This window comes from Stomoxys calcitrans, chromosome 3 (assembly GCF_963082655.1).
Source record: "Stomoxys calcitrans chromosome 3, idStoCalc2.1, whole genome shotgun sequence".
Lineage (NCBI taxonomy): Eukaryota > Metazoa > Arthropoda > Insecta > Diptera > Muscidae > Stomoxys > Stomoxys calcitrans.
The window spans coordinates 19619717-19646808 of record NC_081554.1 but is presented as its reverse complement, the minus strand read 5'-3'; the positions used below and the strand labels follow the sequence as shown (position 1 = coordinate 19646808).

At 35.0% G+C, this 27092-nt stretch overlaps 1 protein-coding gene across 1 annotated transcript; it reads left to right on the top strand.

Moving 5' to 3' along the window:
• Positions 1-131: 131 nt before the first annotated feature.
• LOC106081717 (uncharacterized) lies at positions 132-26755 on the top strand. The gene is made up of 3 exons (XM_013243885.2): positions 132-258; positions 11532-11676; positions 26009-26755. Exons 2-3 carry the CDS (start codon positions 11532-11534, stop codon positions 26569-26571), a joined length of 708 nt encoding a protein of 235 aa, XP_013099339.1. The 5' UTR covers positions 132-258; the 3' UTR covers positions 26572-26755.
• The last annotated feature ends 337 nt before the right edge of the window (positions 26756-27092 follow it).

Below are 27092 nucleotides of genomic sequence, written 5' to 3'. Positions count from 1 at the left end.
AAGACAACAAAGCACACAGTGTGAAAAAAAAGAGCATGCGCATGCTCTTAACTTGTTTCTTGCCTTGGTGTTAGTGCGTCTCTGGTGTGGTGGTGTGTGTAACATTATAAGTGCCTATAAAATACTTTGCGCCTCGCAATTGACTTTTGTTTTCGTTTGCCAGTTTCAGCGTTTGGTTGTGGAACCAAACCCGGTCGATTATCAACTTCAAAAAACCCCGAAAAACTTCAGCATCTCAGAGAGTTTTACAAATCCAAGGTAAGCAAAGGAGTGTGACTACGTCAATCAGCCAAAAGGATAACCGCTGCCGCATACAAGTGGATTACTCAACGATATTCACATGTGCCGACAAAATTCTGGATTACCTGGTTTAAAGCCAAAAAATATATGGATAATTGAAAAGAAAAAACTATGAAAAAAGTGTTTAAAGTGAAATAAGAAAGAAAAGACTATTATTTGCAAAAAGAACTTCTAATGGAAAAATTTAAAAGAGAACTGAAAACAAAAACGCCAATTGACAAAATCTGAAAATTAAACAAGTTTGTTTCCTAAGTCTTTTGATTACGTATCAACTATCTGTCAACCAATCGAACAAACCACCAAAACATCTATGTTGTAAATTTACGAGTGATTTTGTTGTTGTTGTTGTGGTTGTATGAAATCAAGCTGTGCCGCTACTTATGCTTAACGTCATAATGCATATTTATGAACAAACCAATGACATTTATAATGGGGATTTTGTTAGTGTTCTTTGCTGGAGAGTAGAAACTTAAAAAAAGTGTCAATCATTATGGTGTGGTGTGAGGTGCTGGCGCTGTTGCTTTGAGTCTAAATCTGTGTGTGTGTGTGTATGTGTGGCATGTGCAAATCAACTTTTTGTAAGTGTGGTCTCATCACAGATGATGCAACCAACTAACCGATCAACCAATATCGATGGTTTTGTGCCAATGCGAAATCCAGAAAAGTGTTGTGAAACCTCTTTGAAAATGTTGTAATTTCACTAAAAGCCAGATTACATGTTTTGAATGAATGAAATGTACCAGAAACCAATTATGGATAAATACCTATGGGTTTCTTTGATACAAATATATATGTCATTAACTGATCCTTGAGAAGTGTTTGAAAGAAACAAATAAGTGGAAATGAAGCTAAAACTGTGTAGTTTTTCCTTCGAAATAAGGCTGATTAAAGACTGATTACATTGAATATTTGAACAGTTTGTTAGCTGCTATAATGTCTAATAATTTGTTTGAGTTTTTTAAAATACTGACTGGTAGCAAGGACAAGAACCCTTAATTATGTATAACTGTGATGAATTTCAATAGTTTTGTGATAAGTTCTAGAAATTGAAATAAAAGTTCTAGAATAGAAATCATTAGCTTCTTCATTGAGTAAGATTCGAATTTTCGTTCTAAACTTTTGACATAATTTCGCAATTTCATAAAACGAATAGGAGTTATATCAGTGATAAACTTTTGGAGATGATTAAAGGATGGGGTTATAATGACAGTTTAAAATCCACAATAAAGAACGAAAATTTAGGAGTTTTATAATTTTCTTGTATCCATTGACAAAATCTGGAGCTTTCTTTTATTTTGGGACTAACAAACAGTTTCGTTTATTTTTTGTTTGTTTTTATGTTTTAGGGATAATTTTTGAAAAATAGAAAAATGTTGATAGTGTTTTCTTAACTGTAACGCATATTTGAGAAGAAAGAAAAATTGATAATAGAAATATTTTTTTTTTAGTTAGAAAACTTGTGTAATAATTCGTCAAGATTTGATATTTCTCATGATCATAGATTTTTGAACATTTTAGAATTTTTAAATTCTTTTTTGTTTTTTAAATTTATTTGTGATTTATATATGAACTTTATAAAAAAATCAATTTATGAATATTTTTATTTAAAAATTCGCTCAAATATGAATATAGAAAAAATTCCTATCAAATTCGATTTTTATACCCTATACCACCAATGTGGTACAGGGAATTTTAATTTTGTGCATTTTTTTTACAACGCTAAGAAGGAGACGAGGTAGATCCATTGATAAGTGTACCAAATGGCTTAAAATCACGCCCTGATTCGATTTAGCTATAAATTCTGACTATATTTCAACATAGATTCCAAGCATTAAAAGTGGCACGCAGACTGATTGGTGTAGGGTCTGCCTTTCCATGGTCGGCTGAATTTTAGTTCTTAATTTTTAATAAAAAACGAGACACGTTTTTTTTTGTTTAATTTTTTAAACAATTTTATGACACTATTCTTTGTTTTACTCAATAGTTTCATTTCGTTTTTCAGATTTTTTTGGACGTTTAAAAACATGTGTTAAAAGTACTACAAAATGTCATAAAATTACTGGATTGTTTTTTTATATGTTAGAATATTTTTTATAAATTTTTCTTGTTGCACCACATTCAGAGGATTTCTACGTGCTCTATATGGTTCAGACAGGTCTATATTAGGATATAGATATCGACCGAGCTCCCAATTTAAGGTCTTGGGCCCATAAAAGGCGCATATATTACCCGATTTCGCTGAAATTTAGCACAGTTAGCTGCGTTAGAGTCTACGATATTCGTGTTCCATATTGCCCCAATCTTTCTGTATTTGGATATAGCTGTCATATATACCGATCTCCCGTATTTCTCTGGAATTTGGCATAGTGAGCTATGTTAGGCTTCTCGACATCCATGGTTTCGATCGATTTATTTTTTGGATATAGCTGTCATATATACTGATCTCCCGATTGTAGTCCTTGGGCCCATAAATGCAGCGTTTCTTATCCGATTTTGCTGAAACTTGGCACAAGGTGCGGTGTTAGGCTTTTCGACATCGGCATTCGAATTTGGTCAAAATGGTCGCATAAAATAAAGCTCTAGTTCCCGACAAGACCGGAACTATATTCGATCTCAATGACAGAAGAGCCGCTTAATTTCCTTCTTTGTCTGTGAAGTAGAATATGCTTGTACCAAAGCTATCGGTTTGATGTTTGATTCTTTGGTAAAATTTCCAGACTTTATTCTGACTCCTGTACATCTCAATGCGCTCACACTCACGTCTTTATATTTCCTTTTTTCTCTCTGAGGAACACACGTTTCTCCTTATCACCTCAAAGCGCTCACACTCACGTCTTTACATTTTCTTTTACTCTCTGAGGAACATACGTTTCTCCTTATCTTCTAATACCTCTCTTTTATCTGGCGCTTTGCTACTGATTGCAGGGTTATTCTAAGTGCCGACTTCTTGGCTTCAGTAGCATTCCAACACTCTTGGTCATGTCATGGGTTTCTTGGGTGAGGTTTCTGTTACCCAAGTATGGATTTGCGGGATTTTCCATGGAGTGGGCAATGCATCGTTAGATCATAGGGACAAGAAGCGCTTTCATCAAGCAATTAGATTAGTCGAGTGGAGTATGCCGTTGCCATCTGTTGTATTAGCAGCTTTTCAATGTCCAGCTTTCGTGCAGCGTCACAGTGTACTTATCTCATCTCGCTTAAACGAGTGCGAAATTTTGCTGCAATAGGGTAATTATCCGAATCTTTGTTCGCTAGATCGCAATGTCCTTCCGTCGGTTGAAATCAAGATAGAGGTCGATCGCTTAAAGCTAGCCGCTTAAAATTTTGCACAAATACTTAATATTGCTGTAGGTGGTTGGGGATTACAAATGGGCCATATCGGTTCAGACTTGGATATAGCTCCCATATAAACCGATCTCACGATTTGACATCTTGAGTCCTAACAAGCCGCAATTTTGGTTCAATTTGACTAAAATTTTGCATGAAGTCTTCTGTTGTGACTTTCAACAACTGTAATAAGTAAAGTCCAAATCGATCAATAACCTGGTATAGCTACCATATAAACCGATTTGCTAATTTGATTTCTTGAGTCCTAACAAGCCGCAATTTAAGTCCGATTTGGATGAAATTTTGCGTGTGGTGTTCTGATGCGACTTCCAACAACTGTGCCAAGGCCCCATATCTTTGAGCTAAAATTTGACCAGGATTGCACTCTTTGGAAATTTAGTAGTTAGTATAGTTTGTCTCTGTTTGGTGTCGTTGTGAGGTGATTCCCGTTCTGTCGCACTTCCTGTAAGGCTGTAATATATGCCTTGTACTTATTCAATATATTCCCCAGTACGTGCAGTATACGTACTGGGGAATATATTGAATATTGAGTTCTCTATAAAGAGTCCAGGTGCAGGTCCGCAGATCATGGTCCTTTTTTCGATTGCATGGGTCGTCAACATTTTGGGAGACCGTTTTTACGATTTTGTTGTTTCTCAGAGTAATCCTTATAGTTGTCCGGGTGCGGTATATGTCATTCACACATTCCTTTCAATTGGGGCCCATATGGTCCAGAGTGATTTACATGTTGGAGGCCACCGCCTATGACGCTGAACGCCTGGGGCTAGTATGTCCACCTATGACGCTGAACGCCTGGGATCAGTTCCTGACGAGATCATCAGAAAAAAATTTTCAGCGGTTGTTTTCCCCTCCTGCTGATAATATTTGTGAGGTACTATGCCATGTAAAACTTATCTCCAGAGAGGTGTCGCACTGCTGAACACCGTTTGAACGCCGGCTATAAAAAGGAGGCCCCTTATCATTGAGCTTAAACTTGAATCGGTCTGCACTCATTGAAATGTGAGAAGTTTCCCCCCACTGTTCCTTAGTGGAGTGGGCAACATTTTCAATTTGCATTTGATTTACATGTTAGCTTAAAAATTTTCTGGGGGGTTGTGGAGCGGTACTTTGACCCAAATTTGTATAAGCCAATAGTATGATCATGCTACCAGAGTCTTGGATTCAATTTTAAACCTAATGGTCAAGTTTTTGTCACATTTATGTCTATGGCTGCATAAAGTATTGAAACAAAACTTCGTTTTTGCTTTTTGTCACATTTATGTCTAAGGCTGCATTAAGTATCGAATCAAAACTTCGCTTTCAAGTTTTTTTTTTTTTTTTGGCCTGAGAAGAGAGGGTGAAGATCATTTAATTCCACAATTTTTGGTTTGTTTCTCTTCGAGACGAGCTCAATGATGGGAGATTTTTGCAATGGAAAATGAAAACCAGAGATCACAACACACACCAACCGCTATGGGACTCGTTTTGTCATTTGGTTAGAATAGGTTAGGTTGAAAAGAGGGTGCGGATATAAAGCCGCCCCATGCCACTATGGACATACACCTAAACCAGCAATTGGATTGTTGTGCGTTTTAAATACTTGGTGAGAATAACTCATCAGCCATATTGGGCGTGGAGGTTTCAAGGGTCATATATTGTTGGTAGGCCGTACTTATTTCGAATATATCGCGAAAACGTGTCTACCATGTAAGTATGACACTAACACAAGTCTGACACCTTTCAGACTAGCTGTTCTTTTCCATGTATTTTCTTTGTTGCGATAGATTTTTTCCTTCCATGTATCCACATATCATTTGTGTGCATCTTTTGGAAGTAGTATTGATGAGTTCGAACTTAATTGTCCCATCCATCTCCGAGATATGGTGTTTAAAACTCAATAAAATAATATATTGGGTTGCCCAAAAAGTAATTGCGGATTTTTTAAAAGAAAGTAAATGCATTTTTAATAAAACTTAGAATGAACTTTAATCAAATATACTTTTTTTACACTTTTTTTCTAAAGCAAGCTAAAAGTAACAGCTGATAACTGACAGAGGAAAGAATGCAATTACAGAATCACAAGCTGTGAAAAAATTTGTCAACGCCGACTATATGAAAAATCCGCAATTACTTTTTGGGCAACCCAATACTTCGATATTCTAGAATATTCTTTGAATTTACAGCCGTTTCAATGCAATTGGCAATTGGCAATTAAATTCAATAACAATGAATGAATATAAAAATTCCAATGAACAAATTTGGCAAAAACAATGTTAAACCACGCATGTTTCAGTGTCACTGTCAATCATTTGTTTAATTGTCCATAATAAGACAAAGAAGAGAGAGAAAAAAAACGCTAGTATAATAAATTTTATTCGATTTGATAGATATGCCAAAATATGTGTTTGTGTGTGTGTGTTTGATAGCATGTTTCATGTCGAAAATTATTAAATCATTAATAATGTGAAATGAGACTTTTAAACCGCCACATTGATATAAACACAAAAAAAACAGCAATCAATAATTAATATACAACATTTATTTTCAATAATCAAATGATGAGGCAGTGAGTTAGTGATCAAGCCAAAGGAGGAAGGGCAGCGGGATGACAGTGTTAAGGTTAAGGGGATATCCGAGAAAAAAAAAAAAACACAATAGCTCTGTGCAGGAATTTTATACATGAGTCTGAATGAGCGGACTGAGCTAAAGCCAGACAGCTATGAAGACGACGTCTATGACCACCAGACATTTGGGGTTTATCCCCCCACACATATGTGAAATATTAGACAACTTCGGGTTTGTTTTCTGTTGAATTTGTTGGCATCATGTATTCAACTATTTTTTGTTTTCATATAAGGCAAATATCTATCGCCTTTGGTATTAGCAATGGCGATATTGATTGATATGGGGGTCTATAATTTGTCATAATTAGTTGCCGGCTTTGTTTAGTTGGGCATGCATAAATTTAACTACTTCAGATTTCATCGTTGCGGACTGGAACAGGTGTACAGATTAAATATTTGTCTTCAATGTTTGATTTTAGTTTTTGGCAAATTATTACATTTTTATTAATAGTTTAATATGAGTGAGTGGTTTGGTGGCTAGTTTTTGTCCTTGTTATGTCACATCAGGTATTTTTGAAATGGAAAGAATTTTAAAATCGAATGCCATCAATTGACTATGGGGGAGAGAATAACACCTGTATTCCCAAATCTTAATAAAGATTTGAAATAGGTTTATTTGATAGTTTTCTTTTATAGAACTGTCAAATAAGTCAATTCTAAGGCTTCATAAGATTTGGTGAATAAGGCCTTATGTTTGTAAAGAATTTACGGCCTTATTCACAAAACTTTATGAATGTAGTGTAAATGTAGAACAAATGTATCGTAAATGTATGGAGGCAATAATGTTCACTACAAAACCTGGCATTTGAAATTTCAAATAAAACAAGGTGAGAGATGGTCTGATGTCGAAGACCTTACCTTAATAGGCTATGACAGAATATTTGTTCCACTAGCCGAACGTAGAATAGCGTTCCAAGCGCCTCAATCTTCTGTGCTCATTCTAAAATCTCTGACACCAAGTTTCGAGGTGTCTCCCACAACTTGATCTTTTCATCGGGCTTTTGGACTTCCCCGTTTGCGTGTAGAATAACGTTCCAAGCGCCTCAATCTTCTGTGCTCATTCTAAAATCTCTGACACCAAGTTTCGAGGTGTCTCCCACAACTTGATCTTTCCATCGGGCTTTTGGTCTTCCCGGTTTGCTTGTACCACCGTGTTTGCCTTCAAAAGACTTTTTTGTTGGAGCTTCTTCATCCATTCTGACAACATGACATAGTCAACGCAGCCGTTGTATTTTGATGCGTGTAACTATGCTATCGTCGTCATACAGCTCATACAGCTCGTGGTTCATACGTCGCCTATATTCTCCGTTAACGTAAACTGTTCCATATATTTCACGAAGAATCTTTCTCTCAGATACTCCAAGCACTGCCTCATCTGCTTTCACAAGTACCCATACTTCAGAACCATATAACAGCACGGGTAGTATCAGTGTCTTGTAAAGTGTAGTCTTCGAGAGGTGGCCTTGTTTCCAAACTGCTTACTTAGCCCAAAGTAGCATCTGTTTTCCAGTATTATTCTTCGCTTTATCTCAAAAGTGGTGTCATTCGTTTTGGTTACGGCGGTGCCGAGGTAGATAAAGTTACTGACTATCTCAAAGTTGTGGTTTCCAACTTTCTCCATTTTCTTTATCTGCTCGTTTGTGCAAGGCTTTTTGGGAAGTTGAAACCATGTCGATGATGATGTCGAAGAACTTCAGGCATAATTCAAGGGTAGGTCAGAGAAGACGACCCTCCACGCAGTAATGCGAGAAGTTGAGATGTCTCCATCTGAAGGAGTACGCGATGGGGTCCTTCTCGAATATTGAGAGGGCATTGAACAACGAGGAGATGTTTTACAGTTACCGCCCTGAGCTGCACGGGAAGACAGAATACATCCAAGGTTCCCTTCGCGACACTATGGATGCGGTGGGCAGACTGCGAAGGGTTTCACGAAACAGGATGAAAGCGGTGGGCAGACTGAGAAGGGTTTCAGGAAACAGGGTCTGGATTGGGGCTATACTACGACATACACAACATTTCAGGGAGAGTTATGTGCTATAACGATAGACGCAAAAGAAATTCTGAGAAGAGATTCACAATTTTCGAAATCAGTTGTTGTTGCTGATGTTGTAGCCACATTTGTATGAGGAGGTAGCGATACTCGTCAAGCTCTGATCGATCCATAAGACTAAAACGCCGCGGGAACGTTATGGCCATTGGTTGTTAAAAGACGCCAATAGATCGCCTTGTCACATCGAGTATCACAGGCACTCAGTATTTAAGCAAGAGCCGTTGCAGTCCGGCCTCTCACTGATGATTGTTTGCGACTGCAATTACAGCTATTCCGTATGCGAAGCATTCCACTAACCACAGCCAGAACTTCTCGTTATGACGATGAACATGAAATAAATTGGAGCTCAGAGTTTCAACTGATGTGGTGCTTATAATCATTTCTTTCCGCGTCGAAATCAGTATGTGTATATGGCGCCCCTCAAGGACATGGGTGCTAGTACAGTGCGGCCAAACTGCTTGGCGGAGTATGTGGAAACCCTGAATAGACCCCAGTTTTATGATATAGTGGTGGCATAGATTAGCTGATACAAGAGCGCCGTATTGGCGCTTACCTCCTACTCTCTTCTTGTAATTTCTTGCTTTTACATATATCTTTGTTTTTCATTTACTTTTCACAACAGCTCAGCCTGACCACCTTATCAAGGTGGGCTCCCATTCAACACTAATTATTGACAATAAATTCTGCAGAGAATTCGTAGAATATAAGAATGGCAGTTTTCTAAACATCTTTTTTGGTTTTGAAATTTCTTCAAACTTCAAATTTTATCAGCTGCCACGAAAACGGACAATCAAGTTGTAGGAGACACCTCGAAACTTGGTGTCAGAGATTTTAGAATGAGCGCAGAAGATCGAGTCGCTTGGAACGGTATTCTACGTTCGGCTAGTGGAACAAATATTCTGTCATAGCTAATTAAAGTAAAGTAAAAGTAGACACGAAAACGGAACGTAAAATTTTGTTTTTACTAAATTCTACTTTCCGGTTACGGTCCACCGACGTTCGGTAATCGTTTGCATGTGTTTTCATAAAGCAAAAAAAAGCTGACACGTTTTCCTACATTTAAGGTATGTTTACGAGAGCATAATCAGGCCTTTAAAATTGGTTTATTTGACAGTTCTATGAAGGAAATCTGTCAAATAAACCCATTTAAAATCTACATTAAGTCTCGTGAATACCGGTGTTAAGTTTTTGTAGGAAATTTCAAAGAAATTTTCCTTTTACTGCAACTCGTTCTAACAAAAGTTCGAGGTCAAACAATATTTTGACTCCTACATGGTTGTGGGAATCCAAGCCTTGCTTAGGTTAATATGCTTCAGTACTTCCCAGACTTAAATAAATTCTGTTTTATGCCACCTAAATATTGTACCATCACATCCAAAACAAGTTGAATGATAAATGGCTTAAAAAAAGACTTATCTGTGGCATTTTTTTGAAGTTTCAGCCAGAAATAAGCCTACGCCCATCCCATAGCTATGGCCTTATCCTCTCACATTGGTCACCCTAGCCATATGACATTTATAAGGCCTATGGATATTCCCATTTTTAATTTAGAGGTCACTAAGGTGTCACACTCTGTCAATTTGCCCACCAAGAGCAAAAAAGTAATACTAAAAAAAACAAATTAAAATTCTTCGCAATACGCAGAATGACATAAAGGCCAAGCGTACTAGCGAGCATTCAACCGACCAACAGATGGACGGACATAGATATGACCAAGTAGTGCTTGTACATGAATCGCATATCTAAACGATATAAAAAAAGAAAAAGATCGGTGGCAATTTTTTTTTTTGTATAGCCTGTTAACCGTGTAATAATGTAAGGCCTCAATAGCCAAAGAAGCGCCAGTCAGCACCAAGCTTCTTCTTTTTTTTCTTTTTGTAGTTTTAATTTTCAAAAGAAAAAAAACGGCTTTTGTTGAGATGTTTGCTGTTGCTGCTGCGGCTGCTGCTGTTGAGACTAAAGCCGATGTTTGTTGATATTATTGTTGTTGTTGCTGTTGCCAATATTGTAAATAACAAAACACTTAACCGGTTATAAAAACATCCTTGACACAAAAACCCCTACAAATGCTATTAGTATTTATCGAAAAAAGAAGAAGCAGCAGCAACAACCAGCAACAGCTCCAACAAACACACCAACCAAGGCATAGTCATAAATGGGTAGTGGGGGGGCATAATGATGATCATCAACCTCATGATCACGTTGATAATCATAACAATAATGGCGATGGTTATGGCTACAATGACAATGATTTCAATGCGTAAACTTCAAAACACGCATAGTGCATTTTTAATAGCCTCTTGCCCCCGGCCTCCTCCACCGCCATCTACATTTACACTACCAAAAGCTAATATGAGCCTCAATAACAACAAACTAAGAGTAGCTTCAATGCAGCACAGTTCGGCTTATGACAAGCTTATCAAGCCCAATCGTCCATCATTGTTAACATACACCACTGATGTCTTCTGATATGCACTGAATATCATAATGAATTGGTTAAACACAGAAATTGACCACCACCAATGGGTCTGTTGAACGGAAATGTTGGTCATTTACCTTTGTTTTTTATTAACACCCTTTTGCGAGATTTGTTTCTGCTTGAGATTTCGGGTGTGTTTTCGATATGTGTGTAAAACAATTCATTATAATGATCAGTGGTTATTTTCTTGTTATCTACCGGTCAAAGGAAGAAAAAAAACACACACACACACACACAAAATGTCTACAAAATTTGCATATTCAAAGTTGTTGTTGTTTGCGTTTTCTATTCGGAATAGTTAATGAATTTCCCATTGAAGTTTAGGCATGTTTCTCTTGGATTTGGCAATAGGAGATTTAGTCCATTGACCAAATTTCCAAAAACAGTTTTGAATGGTTTGTTGCGATAGGTTGAGTAGTCAAGTATGTGTCTTAAGTCTTTTGTTATGAACATAATCACCAAACAACACTACTTAAAATGCATTAGTATGTTTATATAGGCATTAACATAAATGTCCAACAAAAAAAAAAAAAAAACAACAACAAAATACCATCTTCAATTCTTTGCATGCTTAATGTCTTCATTAATCTTCAGATAAGGCATCCATAGTAGCCGTATACATGTTTAAATCAACACTTTATATGTAAATTTTGTGAAAATATATATCAACAAATATATACTTACCAATTATTTATTCATTCGTTTGTGATATTTCTCAAATTTGTAAATTTTTTGTTCGTTTTATTTTTAGATGAAAGTCACCTTGGTATTAGCTGCATTCTGTGTGGCAGCATCATATGCTGAACCAGCCATTAGTCAAGCCAGAAGTACCACCACCACCTCCACGAAACCAGGCAGATTTTTGTCGCTGCCCAATCCCGCCAAATGTGCCAGCCGTAAGTACCACTCGAAAAATACCTTGCAGTTCAAAAAAAAAAAAAAAAATAACAAAAATGAAAATTAAAAAAAAAAAACAATACCGGGGCAAAAAAAAACAATTTTGGGGCAAATAAAAAAAAAATACAAGAATTTTTTTATGAAAATTTAATTTTGACCGAATTTTTTTATGAAAATCATATATGATGAAATTTTGTATGAATATCATGCTTCGACCAAATTTTCAAGGAAATCAAATTTCTATTAAAATCAATTTTTTACAAAGAATTTGAGATAATGGAATTTTGAAAAAAATATTCTAAAAAATTTTCTTTTGATAATTTCTTTTTCAAAAATTTTTATTCCGACAAAATTTTCTATGAAAATCAAACTTCTATCAAACTTTAAAAAAACAGGTTTTGACAAAATTAAAAAAAAATAATTAAAAATTTCTAGGAAAATCAAAGTTCGATAAGATTATTTCAAACAAAAGATCTTGAAGGCACAAAGGCAAAGAGAAAATTAGATTTTAATAAAACTTTTTTTTAAATATTATTTTACCTAAAAAATAAATTTCCTATCGTATATTGTCCGATTTTTTGTAAAAGTTAAATTCTGTAAAAATTGTCAACAAAAGAAATGTTGACAATCTTCTTCTTAAATATAAAAATGAATTTGAGGTTGTTTGTTTGGTCCCTATGGACTCAAAAACGGTTAAATCCATTTTCTTGAAATTTTCACAGATGAAGCAGAATGGTCCTGTGGTGAAAATAGGGTACTATATATGTGAAAGGGGGACGGACCCTCCCCCTAACCCTAATTTTCAGAAACGGCAGATCTCGGTGGGTGGTGGTATAGTAACCTAAAAACGAAAATTTGGTGTCCAAATTTCGGATGGGTTACCTATGGGGACCGCCTCTCCCCCCAAAAAGGACAAATTTACCGACCATAGCAATATGGGACTCAAATGAAAGGTAATTGGGAGAAGAGTACAAATCTTATCAAAATATTTGGCAAAAAGTGTCTATGGGGCCACTTCACTCCCATTGCACCCGTCAATAGGACGTATTTGCTTTCCTTTGCAATATGGGACTCAAGTAAAAGGTATTTTAGAGTAGAACACGTATCTGATATATATTATCAGGGCCAAGTCATTGAGTGGCCGCCTCATACTCAAAAACATGTGAATAAATGGTACTTAAGAGGGGGCAGACGCTTTCCCTTACTTCAAAATAAAGCTATATCTAGGAGATGGGTGGACCGATTTAGGGGAAATTTTGTATGCACTCTTAGAGTAATCCAAAAACCCAAATGAAAGGTCTTTGGGAGAAGAGTATGAATCTGATAACAATATTTGGCAAAAAGTGTCTATGGGGCCACTTCACTCCCATAGCACCCGTCAATAGGACGTATTTGCCTTTCATTGTAATATGGGACTCAAGTAAAAGGTATTTTAGAGTGGAACACGTATCTGATATATATTTTCAGGGCCAAGTCACTGAGTGGCCGCCTCATAATCAAAAATATGTAAATATAGGGTACTTAAGAGAGGGGGGCGGACGCTCCCCCAAATTTTTCTTTGAAATTTGTATATATATTTTTTTCAACGACAAGGTTCTTTAAGGTTATTGATTTTCTCAATACCAAGTTACAGCAATGCGCAATGCAAACAATAATCAACCATCTTATGTTACCGGTATCTAATGACCTCACCTTCTTCATTGTCTTGGTCTTTTAGCAAACGTCGTCGTTGAAATACACGTTTCTTCCAACATGGTTTTACAATTTTTCCTAAAATGGAAAATGTTGCAAGTTTTACTTCTTGTCTTTCAGTTTCAATGACATTTGCATATGTAATTAGTGAAAATGATAGAAACCAATTGGGTTTCTGTAATTGCCAATGCAAAAGCAAACGAGCAGAGCAAGCATTAGTAACCAAACTATGTGTTTGGCCAACAACATTCCAAGTTGAAATGTGGTGAAATTAATGTCAATGACTGAACCAATGGTTAGGTTCAGCATAGAGCTAGACAGCTAGCATTGAAATCATAGGTAATTTGAAAAAAGTGAAACTGAGTGACTTATGCTCAAATTTAGTTTTCCAAAGAAGGAAATTGAACATTAGCCATAATTTCTGGGGGCTAGGTCAGATAAAGTAGGTAACGAAATAATAGAGGAAAAATTTGAAACAAAATTTATTTTGTATATTTTGAACTCTAATACATGTGCACACTATTGTGAAGCCCAAAGGCTTATGTTCTGGTGTATGTGTGTAGACAATAATGTACATCATTGTACATATGGATATACCCATGACTGCTCTTTAATCTAGTGTTTCACAATAAATCTGTTAGATCAATGTTAGTTATTGTTATAATAGTTACAGTCTGATATTGAATGAAATTCGAACCCAATATCTGGCGTACTAGTAATTCGAGACCATTACCTTAGGTAATCTATAGTTAAATTAAATAATTTTCCCTTTGTTCATTTGTTGTTGGCTTGTTCAATTCAAACTTCGTGTTGATTACCACTCAATGTAGTCGAGCTTTAGTGGGCAACATTTTAATTTTTCTTTTTTTTATAATTTTTTGATGAACAATTTCAAATTTGTTATAGTATTATTTTTCCACCTGGAAATGGTGTACTACAACCCCATTTGTCAAATACAATGCATCTTTCGCCACAGTCATAAAATCTTACCTCTACAATTTAAACAATTTTTCATACGAAATTGGATTTCTTCATTTTCATTTTTATTGATATTTTTCTTTAATTTGAGGTCATTTATCTTAAGGCGATTAATATCTCCAAATTGATCTCTCTAAAATCATGATTGGTATTTTATTACACATAAATGTTGAAATCAATCGCGCTAATGGTAGCATATTAAATACAACTATCAATGACTATAAATCAATTTTATTGATAAACAATGTTCGTTTGATTATAATGTCATGCAGCTCTTGTTGCATAACTCACAAAACCATCTGGGCCATACACATACGAATCTAAAAACGGTGTGTGAAATATGTCAGGTTTATTTGGGAGGGGGAAATTAATTAGAGCTTAAACAAGTTGAATAGCTGAAAAAAAAAACTTAAAAGGCACCGTTTTTTGGGAGAATAAATTATGAGCAAGAAAGGAATGTAACAAAAAAAAAAAAAAAAACATTTCTATATCACCGTCTAAAATGCAAAGGGGGTTAACAAACATTTTTGGGTAAATAGCAAAATAGCTTAACAAGCATTTTTATACCCCCACTAAAGGCTGGGTTTAAAGTAATTTCGTCATTCCATATGTAATCTAACTAAATTTCCCATGAACATTCCATTAAGGAACATGGGGATACTTCTCTAATATCAATGAGTGCAGTCCGATTAAAGTTTTAAGCTCAATAATAAGCGGCCTCCTTCTTTATGCCAAGTCGAACGGTGTACCGCAAAGGGACGCTACTTGGTAGAGAAGATCTTAGCATGGCAGGATACCTCACAAATGTAGCCAGCATTAGTAAGGTGATAATCACAGCTGAAAATTTTGCTGATGTTAACGCCGGGATTTGAGCCCAGGCGTTAGCCGTCATAGGTTTGTTCGAAATATTGATATGAGACCTAGCAAGGTTTAAATATTCTTGATGCTCTTGACATTCCAAGTCGATTTAGCCATGCCCGTCCGTCTGTCAAAAGCACGCAAACTTTCAACATAGTAAAGCTAAGAGCTTGAAGTTTTGGACAAATACTTCATATTAGTGCAAGTCGTTTAGGATTGTAAATGAGCGATATCGATCCACGTTTTGTGATATCTGCCATACAAACGGATCTCGGATCTTGACTTCTTGAGCCTCTAGAGTTCGTAATTCTTATCCGATTTGACTGATATTTTGCTCAGGGTGTTTTGTTTTAATTTTCAACAAATGTTCTAAATATGGTCTGAATCGGGTCTTAATTTGTTATAGCCGTCATAAAAAATGATCTTCACCATCTAATTTGGGTACGCAAGTAAAGTTTTGCTAAGGCTTCCAACAGCCGTGTCAAGTATTGTGCAAATATATTTATAACCTAGGTCCCATATAAACCGATCGCCGGATTATGACTTCTGGAGCCGCATTAATGTGGTTGAAAGTTTAAACGTGACCTCCATGGTGGAAGTTAAATAAGATTCAATTCAGCTGAACTTAACGTTTTTAAAGTTTAAAGTTTTAGAAATAATTCTTCAAATTGTGTTAAAACCCCCTTTTTTGTCTATCTAGTTATCGTTCATGTTATCGATTATCGGATTGAGAATAAATATCGGATCGATAATTATTATGAAAGATTGCGAAAATTACTTTCCACTCAGAAATTGAAGCAAATATTGGGCCTATTGAAACAATTTTTATTGCTAACCCCAAAAAATCCTCAAAACTAAAAAAATATGGCATAAATGAAAAGTCTTTAGTACTCATGTGTCTGAGGATTATCCACCTGCAAAAATACCCTAACAGACATATTGGTTTGCCAGCTCTATATGTAATTCAAATTATCAAATTCGTACTATATTCGTAAATACCGTTTACGAATATAGTACGAATTTGCTAACGATATGTGCGACTAAGATTTGGGAAGCTATCCCAATTGGAAAATATGGGTCTTCGATGAAAAATCTTTCGGAGTACTATAGTACCCAAATTTGGGACCAAGTGTCTGGGGGTCGTCCACCTTCAAAAACATCCAACTAGATATGATGGTCGATAAGGACACTTTGTGATTCAAATAATAGTTCTGTTATCCAATTGAGCTGAAATTTGGTATGTGTGTTGCATTTATATTCTTCAACATCCACACTGGTGACTTTTCAGCTAGGTCCATATATCGTATAAGCCGGTACCTGAATTTTACTTTCTGAGCCCCTACAAAGAAGCCTTAATTTTTATTCGTTTGGACTGAAATTTGCTATGTAAATACTCTTATGATTCCCAACCCGCTCCAAATATTGTCCAGTACCTATTGCAGTCGTTAGGCCCTAGAAGTCACTTTGTGTAGCTCCTCGAAGCCTCTAGTTTTATTCAATGGGGCTGAATTTTGGTATTTGAAGGACACTTATAGTTCAGTGTTTCCCGAACATCCCATTAAGGCAAAAGCAGAGCGAAACTAATTTCTTACAAAATCAATTGAGTGCGATTCAAATTTAAGCTCAATGATAAGGGGACCTCCTGTTTTATGCCAAGACAGAACAGAGTGTCACTGAAAATTGACACCACTTTGTTGAGAAGTGGTACATGGTTGAAATGCTAACAAATGATGTCAGCATTTGGTGAGGGGATAACCACCGCTGAAAATGTTTTTTTAAGTTGTTCTCGCCGACATGATTTGAACCCGGCGTTTGGGTGGAATAGGCGGGCATGCTAACCTATGCACCACGGTGGATCCCAAAAAGATTATAGCCCTTATATATCCTCTTATTAATAATTTGATTACATTTTTAGCAGAAGAATATCCAAGTTTGTAGCATTTTTCATTAGTATTTTTTTTATTAAATTTGTCAAAATTTTTAAATAGAATATTGTTTATAAAGATATCATTAAATACCACGTTCTTTTTTTTTTTGAGTTCAAAAAAACCAACAAACAAGAAAAATAGAATAAAAAAAATAATGAATGAATACATGAATGATGCTATTGGCACCAAGAAACCGATACGCAGTTTAAGCATAAAAAACAAATTTAGTTAAAACCTCAAAATGTCTTCTAAATCACACACACACACACACAGAAACAAATTCAATCTAGTTTAATGACCAGTTGACATAACGGTAGTCTATAATAAATTAAATGATTATAGTTTAATTTGAGGTTTAGGTTTTTTATATGGCATTTTTTTTTTTTTGAATTGCTTAATGTTGTGGTTTTTGAGGATTTCAATTCGGCACTTTTATTTCAAACTATTTCTATGTCTGTTTTGTGCGGTTATGCAATGCTATGAATGCATTTGGCAGCGCCAAAAATTATTTTAAAACAATTTAATTATAAATTTTGTGGGACATTGCGTTTAGCCGGTATCACCGCCATTGAGTTTAGTTTATATAATCCAAAATTCCAAATGTATGCACATTTCAAATGTGATCAGAGAACTGGTCTAACTAGCTAGCTAAGCTGGGCAATCTGCTCTGGTTTTTGGGGGTTTTTTTTTTGGCCATACATTTGGTTGGTATATTCACTGTGTGCCCCATTAACTACATAGACGCCGCCGAATTTGCTGGCAAAATGTTAAGTTATTATTATTCCGGACACAAAATATTCCTTCATGAATATTTGCACATGTCTGAGGTTATGAAATGATGTTAAATATGATGAAAATATGCATTTATTTTATGAGATTCTTGCCACGCCAATACTTTAGATTTAAGTGTTTAGCCATGGCTCATAATGGCAATAATCTTTCTTTGGAAATGAGTAATTGCTGGAAACACCATTGCAATTCAATAGAAATTCATCATAGCAGTTATTCTCTTAGAGATTATATGGGAATTTTTTAAGCAATTTTTTTCTTTTCTTATTAAATTGGTTGTAGTTGTAGGAGACATTCAAGAGGAGGGCTACACAATGAAGATGCATCTTGCATTTGTAAGTGCATGCAATGTAAACTAATAATAATTATATTGAATGCTATTAATTTGCCAAGCGGATGCAAGGGTTTCAACCGTTTTTTTTTTGGACTGTTGTTTTTGTAAAGATTAAAGCCATTGTTGTTGTTGCTGAGCTTATGTAACCGTAAATAAGCAAACTTCAACACACTTGGCTCACACGATCTAAACAACCAACAACAACAACATAGCCAAACAACCAGCTATTGGGAAAGGGATACAAAACTGTTAGCTGGCCAGCTGGCTGTTTGGGTCGAATGGTTACAACTCATCCGCCTCATCATAGTTAAGCTAAGGTAAGGTAAATAAAAGATTTACTTTTGCAATTTTTTCTAAAATTAGTTTTGATGTAAGACTTCTCGTAGCCTTTACCCTTTTCTCCCCTTGCATCGTTAACCCCACCCATGTCAGAGATCTTAACAATCAATGGCTTATTATTGCAACAATCATTGTGCAATTGCTTGCTTTAATGGATTTTCATTTTTGTTTTTGTTTTGTTGCGATGTCGAAAGCTGACCCATGCCATCACTTATTGAGTGTTGGTGTGAGGGCCATAAAATTCTAAGTACTTACACATTGTTTTTGTGGTTATGACAGCAGCAGCCGGCACCTTTGTCAGATATTTTTTTATTGATGATGAACTTGCGATTGCCCTCCCATTTGAAGTGAAGATAAATGTTGGTTGCTATGTGCATTGAAATTGTTTAGAAATTTTGTAATGACTGATATGAGTGTTATTGCAAAACAAAAGACTTAAGACACATGCACCGGGGAGATAAAATATGAGAAAACGGGCCGGTTGAATTGAAAAGCAGACATATACCAATGTAAAGGCAATACAACCAAATTAAGTCTGCTATGAGGAGACTTCTTTCATATCAATGAGACCTGTCCGTGTTATATTTCAATAATAAGGTACTCCCTTTTTATACCCTCCACCATAGGATGGGGGGTATACTAATTTCGTCATTCTGTTTGTAACTACTCGAAATATTCGTCTGAGACCCCATAAAGTATATATTGGGTTGCCCAAAAAGTAATTGCGGATTTTTCATATAGTCGGCGTTGACAAATTTGTTCACAGCTTGTGACTCTGTAGTTGCATTCTTTCTTCTGTCAGTTACCAGCTGTTACTTTTAGCTTGCTTTAGAAAAAAAGTGTAAAAAAGTACATTTGATTAAAGTTTATTCTAAGTTTTATGAAAAATGCATTTACTTTCTTTTAAAAAATCCGCAATTACTTTTTGGGCAACCCAATATATGCCCGGCCGTCTGTCCGTCCGTCCGTCTGTCTAGCAAAAGCACGCTAACTTCCGAAGGAGTAAAGTTAGCCGCCTGAAATTTTGCACAAATACTTCTTATTAGTATAGGTCAGTTGGTATTGTAAATGGACCATATCGGTCCATGTTTTGATATAGCTGCCATATAAACCGATCTTGGGTCTTGACTCCTTGAGCCTCTAGCGGGTGCAATTCTCATCCGATTTGACTGACATTTTGCACCACGTGTCTTGTAATGATATCCAACAACGGTGCCAAGTATGGTTCAAATCGGTCCATAACCTGATATAGCTGGCATATAAACCGATCTTGGGTCTTAACTTCTTGAGCCTCTAGAGGGCGCAATTCTTATCCGATTTGAATGAATTTTGGCACGACGTGTTTTGTTATGACATCTAACAACTGTGCCAAGCATGGTTCAAATCGGTCCATTACCAGATATAGCTGTCATATAAACCGATCTTGGGTCTTGACTTCTTTAGCCTCTAGAGGGCGCAATTCTTATCCGATTTGAATGAATTTTTGCACGAAGTATTTCGTTATGATATCCAACAACTGTGCCAAGTATGATTCAAATCGGTTCACAACCTGCTATAGCTGTCATATAAACAGATCTGGGTATTTGCCTTCTTGAGCTTCCAGAGGGCTCAATTCCTATCCGATTTGGCTGAAATTTAGCATGACGTATTTTATTCTTACTTTCAACAACTGTGTCAAATAAGGTTCAAATCGGTTCATATCCTGATATAGCTGTCATATAAACCGATCTGGGATCTTGACTTCTTGTTTTAATTGAGTCCGTCGGGAAGTTATACATAGCTAAAATCTGAACTTATACACCCAACATTGAAAATTTGTTGACATTATCCACTGGAGGCCCCCGTAGCGCAGAAGTTAGCACGTGTTTTAATTGAGTCCGTCGGGAAGTTATTCATAGCAAAAATCTGAACTTATACACCCAACATTGAGGAGAAAATAACCAACATTGAAATTTGTTGACATTATCCACTGGGGGCCACCATAGTGCAGAAGTTAGCATGTCCGCCTATGACGCTGAATGTCTGGGTTCAAATCCTGGCGAGACCATCAGAAAATTTTTCAGCGGTGGTTTTCCCCTTCAAATGCTGCCAAAATTTGTGAGGTACTATGCCATGTAAAACTTCTCTCCAAAGACTGATGTGTGAGAAGTGTGCCCCTGTTCCTTAGTGGAATATTCATGGGCAAAAGTTGCAACAACAATAAACAACCACTAAAAACAACTGAGTGATTTCTCTCACATAAATGAATCAATAATTATATGGAACCTTCTTTTCAATGCCGAGATCAAACGGCAAGCTGCTAAGGGACATCTCTTAGTAGAGAAGTTTTACAAAGCAAAAATACTCCTAAAATGATGGCAGCAACCGTGATACAACTCTTTGGGTGTATAAAAAAGTAGGCTGGGTGTACACAATTTGCCTATGTCATCATCTAGTCAATGACAAAGTAAACCACTTTATAGTAAATTGTTTTTGCTTCACTGAGTTTAAAGAGTCCCCCTGTTTATTGGCACGTGTGTAGCTTAAGTCTTTTGTTTTAGGCCTGCTAACCTATAACGACAATAGAATTTAAATAATTTTATAGAACCATTTAGAAAAAATCAAAAACAAAAGAATTAGAAAACAAGCTTTACATAATTCCAGCAGTTTGCATCGAATATCTTAACTTTATAAAAATATTTGTATTAAAATATTTGTGTCTTAAGTCTTTAATTTTACAATGGGGCAATGAACTTAATATTAGGTGTGTTGCCTAAGTTTATTGTTTCAGGCCTTACACATTAGGCCATAAACAATAAATAATTAAATATGTTGAGATTCAAGAATATTTAATGACTAAGGATAGTTAAGAAGAAAAAACAAAAGACTTAAGAAACAAGCATACCGTACTCGAAAAATGATAAGACATAAAAAACAAAAGACTTAAGAAACAAACATGCCTTTAGAAAATCACACTCGAAAAATATTAAGAAAAATCAAAAGACTTAAGAAACGAACATGCATTTAGAAAAACCCACTCAAAAATAGCATTAAAATATCGCATTTTCCAGCAATTTATTTCAAACTAAATACTTTTTTTTCACTCTAATGGCTAAAAAAAACACTTTCATACCACATTTTTATCCCTTATCAAAACTAACAAAAAATGCACAAAATGTGCATTTACCTTGACCCAAATCCCAATAACAATAAAATCATGCTAATGACTCCAATTTCAATAAATGAAATCACAACAACAACAGTAGCAATAAAACATAAAACTAAACGAAAACATGCCGTACATCAAAAGAAATGCCCACAAAGAAAACATATGCAAATGATTGAAGTGAGAAACACCGGCTGGCTCACTCACACATAATTTTATAATTATGCACGCGGGGAAAATCGTTAAAATAAAAGTGCCATGCACCATCACATACAGCTCTCATATACTACTATAAAAACTGAGTTAAAAAATACGAAAAATCAGGTTAATAGGTAACTAAACTCTGTTTAACATTTTTTTTTTGCTTCTACACGCATGTGTATACATTTGCTTGGTCTATTGGCGAGGCGAGTGCGGCTGCTACTAAAGCAACAAACAAAAAAGTAAAAAAAAACAATAAAACAATAACAAACAGTCATAATTATGTTATGAGTTCAGCCAAGTCACATCAGTTTAGTGAGAAATGCGAATAAACAATTTCTAGGCACTATGTTAATGTTATTCGCAATGGAAGGACAGACTTGAAATAAATGCGTTAATGGGGCTCAAGTGAGAATGCATTTTTACAGGTACTATTAGCGTGAGGTTTACAATTTTTTTAGTTTTTCAAATATAAAATCCAATAACAAAAAAAATCAAAAATATATAAAATGAACAATATTAAATAACAATCCAGCTTTTTATAGCTAAATTAAATCAAGAAACTGAAGCGCGCTAAGTTCGGCCGTGCCGAATTTTGCAAACCCACGGGTTCTGCTAAAAGTTTACACAAAGGATTTGGAACGTACGTGACATCATTGTTGGAAGTCTTATATTTCAGCCCCATTGGATAAAAATTGTGATTTCCAGGGGTTCGAGATGCCAATTAGGAGATCGGTTTATATAGGAGCCACATCAGGTTATATACCGATTTGCACAACACTTGCCACAATTGTTGGAAGTCATAACGGAAACTTACATGCAAAATGTCAGCTCAATCGGATAATAAATTGGGCTTTTAGGGGCTCAAGATGTCAAATCGGGAGATCGGGTTATATGGGAGCTATATCAGGTTATAGACCGATTCAGATTATACTTGGCATGATTGTTGGAAGTGGCAACAAAACATTATAGGCAAAATTTCTGCCCAATCGGTTAATATTAGCAGCTTCTAGGAGCTCAAGAAGTCGAGTCGAAGGACCACTTTATATGGGAGCTATATACAAATCTGAACTGATATGGCCCATTTGCAATCCCAAATGAACTACATCAATAAGAACTATCTTTGCAAAATTTCCTGCAGCTAGCTCTACGCGTTCGACGGCTGTCGTGATTTCCACAGACGGAGGGACACGAGCACGAACGGACATGGCTAATGCGACTTATAATGTCAAAGATTGATCTGCGATCCCAGAACAATATATAGAGGTGTTACAAACGGAATGACTAGATTATTATACCCCCATAAAAAATAAAATAAAAAAAAAAAAAACAAGTAAGAGGGTGCTAAGTTCGGCCGGGCCGAATCTTATATACCCTCCACCATGGATCGCATTTGTCGAGTTTTTATCCCGGCATCTCTTCTTAGGCAAAACAGGATATAAGAAAAGATTTGGTCTGCTATTAGAGCGATATCAAGATATGGTCCGGTTTGGACCACAATTAAATTATATGTTGGAGACCTGTGCAAAATGTCAGCCAATTCGAATAAGAATTCCGCCCTTTGGGGGCTCAAGAAGTAAAATAGAGAGATCGATTTATATGGGAGCTGTTTATATGGTTTATATGGCAGCTATATTGATATAGCTGATATGGCCCATTTACAATACCAACCGACCTACACTAATAAAAAGTATTTGTGCAAAATTTCAAGCGGCTAGCTTAACTCCTTTGGAAGTTAGCGTGCTTTCGACAGACAGACGGACGGACATGGCGAGATCGACATAAAATGTCGAGACGATCAAGAATATATATACTTTATGCGGTCTCAGACGAATATTTCGAGTAGTTACAAACAGAATGACGAAATTAGTATACCCCCCATCCTATGGTGGAGGGTATAATAAAATAAAATAAAATAAAGTAAAATAAAAAAAAAATAAAATAAAATAACATAAAATAAAATAAAATAAAATAAAATAAAATGAAATGAAATGAAATGAAATGAAATGAAATGAAATGAAATGAAATGAAATGAAATGAAATGAAATGAAATGAAATGAAATGAAATGAAATGAAATGAAATGAAATGAAATGAAATGAAATGAAATGAAATGAAATGAAATGAAATAAAATCAAATAAAATGAAATAAAATAAAAAATAAATAAAATAAAATAAAATGAAATAAAATAAAATAAAAAATAAAATAAAATAAAAAAATAAAATAAAATAAAAAAAACAAAATAAAGTAAAACAAAATAAAATAAAATAAAATAAAACAAAATAAAATAAAAAAAAAAAAAATAAAAAAAAAATAAAACAAAATAAAATAAAATAAAATAAAATAAAATAAAATAAAATAAAATAAAATAAAATAAAATAAAATAAAATAAAATAAAATAAAATAAAATAAAATAAAATAAAATAAAATAAAATAAAATAAAATAAAATAAAATAAAATAAAATAAAATAAAATAAAATAAAATAAAATAAAATAAAATAAAATAAAATAAAATAAAACAAAATAAAATTAAATTAACATAAAAATAAATAAAATACCATAAAAAAATAAAATAAAAATTAATGAAATACCATAAAAAATAATTAAAATAAAATAAATGCTGGATGTTCTTTTTGAGTTAGTGATATTGTAAACCGACATAAAACAAAAAGAAAATAGGATTAAAAATTCACACAAATCAATTTACAATGGATACTACTACAAAACTAAAACTTTTTGACTAAATTCGATTTGTATAGAAAACATGTTTAAAATTTAATTTCGAGCGATTTTAGCTCAAATTATTTCTTTGTAGACATAAGACAAATAAGATGAATGTATGCTGTAAGCTGTAATAATGTCAGCATTCTCTCTTTGTCTCAGTCTCTTTTGTAGCTGAGAAGTTATTGCATGGAATGATTTAATGAAATTGATGCTGTTACTGCTAAACAACTGTAAAAACAAGTTAGCTGCAGTTTTCTTACATTAGAGGGGTTAGTTTTGTTTGTTTTTTTTGTTTTAACTTACAGTGCTCATGTAAAGAGCACTACCACACAGCGTCAAACAAAAGACTTAGAAAACAAACTTCAATTGAATGCTGTTGAAGTTGGCTTTTGTCTTCTTCTTCTCATCATGGCTGTTTTGGATGTTGCATATGTTTACATATTGGCAAATACTGTGTAAATTTGAACGGAAAAGGTTGTTGGTCTTTCATTAAGACATTATTATTATGCACTTTGGTGAAGACAGGGAGCCAAGCAGCCAGTTACTCAGTCAGTCATTCAGTCAGCCACTCAGCCAACAAAGGCTTCTTTTGTTTTGGTTTTTTTTTTGTCGGTCGATTGGTCCATACATCCATTTATCTGTCCGTCTGTCTGTCTGTCTAACCGCCATTTGAAGTGCAAAAATATTAACTATACAGTATGAAAAGGAAAACAAAACACCACCATACACAAAAATCATTATGATGCACTATACAAAGTGGCCTGGGCCACATCACGATGTGGTTGATAATGATGTTGCGCAAGTTATCATCATCGTAATAAAGCTGCTGTGGCGGCTGCCGCTGCTAATGCTGCTGTAGGTACTACATTTGCTTTACTGCTGTGCGGTGGTTTTGCTAAGCTATTCAATATGTTTGAGGCTACATGAAATTGTCAAGTCATGAATGAAATTGAAATTGGCATCTTAGCCTTAATAGCAATACAAAGCCTCCAACAATACCTAAATACCTACAACACAAACAAGTATTCAACAACAGCACACATACAAAAGACTCATAATAGATTATGACGGACTACAAAAAAGAATTATGAATATCACAGAAAAATTTGATAAAAAAAATATTCTATGCATTTAGAGGTCTTTGTTGTGTTTATGCATCAAATTAGGTTTTCATTAATAAATGACCTTTTCTATTCTTTGATTTCATAGAAAAAAAAATTCTTTGCGAAAAATTTTATAATAAACTGCAAAGTTAGGTAGCTAAGAAAATTTTATGAAAACCTTGTTACGGTTAGACGGTTTTATGACAAATTCTAATCCTTATTTTCTGTTTGCCCATTTCAGGTCCCAAGGAGTTCTCCTATCGCGGCCGCAACATGTTCTTGAGCACCCACGTCCCTGCCTTGGCCAACAGAAAAGTCGATTGGCTCGATGGTCGTAATCTCTGCCGTGAATACTGTATGGATTTGGTGGCTTTGGAAACCCAAGAAAAGAACAATCTGATCTTCCGTGTCATTCAACAAAACGATGTGCCCTACATCTGGACCGCCGGTCGCATCTGCGATTTCAATGGTTGTGAAAACCGTCCCGATTTGGAACCCAAAAACATCTATGGCTGGTTCTGGTCTGCCACCCGTGAGAAGATCCAAGCCACCAACCGCATTCCTCAAGGTTGGGGTTACAATCCCTGGTCCCAGACCGGTCACAAGAAGCGCCCACAACCCGACAATGCCGAATACGACATCAATCAAACCAAGGAACAATGCTTGTCGGTGTTGAACAATGTCTACAATGATGGCATTGCATGGCACGATGTTGCCTGCTACCACGAGAAGCCCTTCATCTGTGAGGATAACGATGAATTGTTGCGTTATGTTGCTGCCACCAATCCTGGCATTCGTCTATAAAACCTAAACTTATTACAGGAGAGAATTTTTAATTTTATTTTTTGTTTTTATTTTTTATTTTATAAACAAAACAAAATAGACTTTAGAATTTATAAAAAAACAAAAACAACAAGAAAAAAAACTACAAAAAACTATTTTTTTACATTCTCACCTCTGCGTTCGAAAGAAAAAAAAAAAACAAAAACCAAACATGGAAAAAAACTATCACCATTTTAACTGCCAGTTAAAAATAAGGACGAGCACAAATTTAGATCATAATTGAGCTAAATTACATTTTTTTGTTATAAAATATTTATTTTTTTCTCACTACACTATCGAAAAAAAAACGATTCTTCTAAAGAAACCCCTTTTTATCAGATCTGTGCTTTTTCCTTTTTCAGAGAAAAATTTGACTCATTCGAAAATTGTTTGAATTTATAAAAGTATAAAAATTAAAAAAAAATCAATAAAAAGTATTATAAAAAAAACTTCAGTTTTTTTAATCTTAATGGGAGTTGGGCAAATTTGAACTGTGCAAAAAT